The 3966-nt window shown below is 38.0% G+C and overlaps 1 protein-coding gene across 1 annotated transcript in view; it reads left to right on the top strand.

Annotated features, from left to right (window-relative positions):
- The first annotated feature begins 611 nt into the window (after positions 1 to 611).
- gstr (glutathione S-transferase rho) overlaps positions 612 to 3966 on the top strand; it is a 12254-nt gene continuing 8899 nt past the window's right edge. The window contains exons 1-5 of the mRNA XM_010793813.1: positions 612 to 879; positions 2129 to 2194; positions 2331 to 2436; positions 2918 to 3036; positions 3127 to 3215. Coding sequence (XP_010792115.1) covers positions 712 to 879; positions 2129 to 2194; positions 2331 to 2436; positions 2918 to 3036; positions 3127 to 3215 — 548 coding nt within the window. The 5' untranslated portion in view covers positions 612 to 711. The remainder of the gene's footprint in view (positions 880 to 2128; positions 2195 to 2330; positions 2437 to 2917; positions 3037 to 3126; positions 3216 to 3966) is intronic.

Raw genomic sequence — 3966 nt, 5'->3', positions numbered from 1 at the left:
TCCCCATGTCATTTAAATCCCTCCCAAATGTAGCACTATCTTGCAAATACTCCACTGCTGTGTCATATCAAACCTGTTAGTTTCCTTCATAATTAAAAATCCTCATCTTATCTAAAAAAACTCTCAAAGTGATCCCACTCCTACCCTCCTTGGCCTCCCCTATCCAAATTAAGGGGAGACTGATCAGCCTAGAACTTATAGTCTGTCCCAACATTCCAGCATTCCAGAATGCCAACACTCCAAAGCACATTCTAAATGACCATGGCCAACATTCTAAATTACCATATATGGGCAACATCCTAAATGACATCCCTTTCTCACTCTGATAAGGCTTCCTTCACATCTTCATCACATCATGGACCTCAATAAATAACATTAATTCGGAGCTAACCTTTTCAACACTCTATATTTCAACTCAAGCGTTCCACAGATACAGTATCTTCAGTGGTTGAAGAAATAGTCATATTTCTAAAAAATACTGTCCTGCATTCTGCATTACTGAAGTAAAAGTACAAAAGTATCTGTATCATTCTGTAACTCTATCTATATGTTGTAATACTTCCTCCTCACCAGCAGGTGGCAACGTGAGCTTATATTATAGCTTGAGTCCCCATTAACTCTCTAAAGAGTAAAACATAAATTCCGTTTTTTTGTGTGCATTTATCTGGTGGTCTCTCTTCAGTAGCAACAGAAGGACTGAAAGCTGACATCATGGCCGAGAACATGACCCTACTGTGGGGCTCCGGCTCTCCGCCCTGCTGGAGGGTGATGATCGCTCTGGAGGAGAAGAACCTGCAGGGATACAACAACAAACTGCTCTCCTTTGAGAAAATGGAGCACAAGTCCCAAGAAGTGTTAGATATAAATGCCAGGGGACAGGTATGGAGTAGCCTAAATCCATTGTAACCTGCAAAATATACAATTAGATAAGACTAACACTACCCTATTTTCATTTCCCTCACCCAAAATAACGCATACTATCGGTAACCGCTTGTAGCCATTGCAAACGCTAGCTACACTTCCTCCATTTTCCTAATCCCTGATAGACAACCTCCAGCCAAACTCCATTAAAAAAAAACATACCTATTTAATGTGTTTCTATGTACCAGCAACAATATATTCTTACTGAAACTCAACTGAATGACTAAGAACAATAGTGAGGATGTACTTTTTAATTCGGCGTATATTAAATGTACTAAAAGCTTTTGTATCTGGATCATTGTAACGTTACGGTTTATTTTGCCTACTAAGTGCCTTTCACATCTTTGACCATAGAGGGCAGTAAAGACCAACCTAAAACAGATATATGTCTGCTACCTGCACGCCGACATTATCATAACGCCTTTATGTGTCACTTGAAGTCTTAAGTATTTGTTTATGTGGTATTTATTTACCGGCAAAATAAGATAAGATTTAATTGATTTTTTTAATGAAGGTAGTTTGGAGTTAACCGTTCCTCTGAGCTATGCCACTTCAGTAGAAGCAACTCAAGTTCATCACCAGTAATTTGAGGTGGAAGAACTTAAGTACTCTCAAATATTTTATTTGAGTAAAAGTAGAAGCACCAGAGTGTAGGAATACTAAATAATGTTACAAGTAACCCAGTACGTCCTGCAATCAAAACGTTACTGAAGTAGCAGTACAAAAGTATTAGAATCAAAATATAATTAAAGTACCAAAAGTAAAAATACTCATCATACAGATGGTCCATTTCAGAATAATATAAATTACATGTTCTTATTATTATTATTATTATTATTATTGATGCATTAGTGTTATCAAGGCTGGTAAAGGTGCAGCTAATTATTTTTAATATATTAAAGTTATTACAAAATAAATGTTGTGGAGATCTCAACATTTTACTGAAGAACAGTACATGAATAAAAGACATGATCAAAGGCACTTGCATTAAAAACAGGTCACATACTGTAATAAAGTCAGCTAACCTAACCAACATGTTTTGTTAAAACCTGAGCGTATGCAGCAGTTGTTCCCCAAGAGCTCAGCAGGTTGTCTTAATTAGCTCCCTGTGGCTGTATCATTAAAACAGGGTGGATGATGATTAGGCTATCTTCATCTCTTAAATCATCTGTGTTGCTCACATTATGACCTGTTTTGTTTTTTAAAGCTTCCATCTTTCAAACATGGAGACAACAACGTGAATGAATCCTATGCAGCTTGTTTTTACCTGGAGGTGAGAGATCCTGTGCACAACTATAAAATATCAATTAAAGAGGACATTATACAAATAGCAAAGGCATGCAATACACACTAATTCCAACATTATGATGTGTGGCATCGACGATGTGTCTTTTCTCTCTGAATGGCAGAGTCAGTTTAAGTCTCAGGGAACCAAACTGATCCCAGACGGCGCTGCAGAACAAGCTCTGATGTACCAGCGCATGTTTGAGGGTCTCACATTCTACGAAAAACTTAGTAAGACCCACATTTAATCCCTTTAAATACCCTTTCAATACAAGCAACGATAATAGTTTCTGGCAGATTTAACAAAGTAAGATTAGTTGTATTATCTAGCCTATTTTTTATTTGTCAGAAAATCCAAATAAAAGACGTTTAATTGTTAGGATGAACATGGGCACATAGTTTATTTTGAGGCCCGTGTACTTCTCCATGCTGAGAATACTCCCTGCAACAAATGTGTATTAAACAATGGACACAAATTCTTCTTCTAACACTTATTTGAGTAAAGTTTGTTAAAAATGTTTTGCCCAGCAAACTAAAAAAAACAACAACTATAATGTTGATTGGATATATTGACAATAAGAACTTTATCTTTGAAACAATACATTTTTGGTATTTGCAAATGCTACACTTTTTGCAATACTCAAGGGAAATAAACTCATACACCCAGAAAAGCTCTTTTCCTTTAATATGTATGTGTTTTCTTTTTTTCTAGACGCAGTTATCTACTACACCTGGTTTGTCCCTGAAGAAGAGAGGCATGACTCGGCTCTGAAGAGAAACAAGGAAGCTCTGACCGCTGAACTCCAGCTCTGGGAGGGCTACCTGCAGAAGGTAGAGTGTGCACAGTACACACACCAACAAACGAAATAAAACATGCATAGTCTCGTTGAAACATGCTATCTGTCACCTCTCTCTTTCTAGCTGTGCTCGGCCTCTAACCTGGCAGGACCTTCCTTCTCTCTGGCTGATGTGACAGTTTTTCCAACTGTTGCTACTCTGTTCCGGTTTGGGTAAGTGGGAAAACGCTGTTGCATTTATCTAGAAGTTGCACAAACCACTAAAAGTGATCAGAATCAGAAACAGGTTTATTCCCATGTAGGTTTACACGTTAGAGGAATTTGACTTGGTGTCATGGTGCATAAAAACAAGAATTAAAAACACAGGTAGAGAACTAGAAAAATATTAAAAATAATTAAAAATATATGTAAAATTATAACCGTGTTATCCTACATTGCAATGGAGTGAATAGGAGCGAATACAATATGGAAATAAAAATCAACGTAATACAAAAATATTGTGCAGAGTCTTATATGTGGCTGGGGTAAAGTTGCTTTCGTGCGGGGCGGGCCACCTTGTTTAGGAGGCGGAGCGGACGGGGTAGCATTCGTTTCAAAAAAAAAAAAACTGGGTTACCTTCTTTGGTCTGCAGGCCTGTCTGCTGAGCGTTTACCCAAACTGGGGATCATAGTTAACTGACGCCTCTGGCTGAAGGACCGCACGCCGCATCAAAGCCAGCTGGCCTGCCTCACTGGCTGGCAGAATCTCCAAGGACAGGACACACTGAAAGACATTCTGAGACGCCTCACACACACACTCTCTCTCGAGTCAGTCTGCTTGTGGAGCTTTTGCCTTTTGCAAGACAACCCTTTCATTTTCAAGAAAAGAAACGTTGTTGAGGTTTACGATAAAGATTTGTATGTTCCAAATATATCATTGTTCCAAGAGCAGACTTTTTTGTTATTTAGATTTACATTTAATTAA

The sequence above is a fragment of the Notothenia coriiceps genome, unplaced genomic scaffold, assembly GCF_000735185.1.
Source record: "Notothenia coriiceps isolate Sejong01 unplaced genomic scaffold, NC01 NC01_scaffold00037244, whole genome shotgun sequence".
Classification (NCBI taxonomy): Eukaryota; Metazoa; Chordata; class Actinopteri; order Perciformes; family Nototheniidae; genus Notothenia; species Notothenia coriiceps.
Note: the sequence above shows the minus strand (reverse complement) of the source record. Positions and strands in the feature narration are given on the sequence as shown.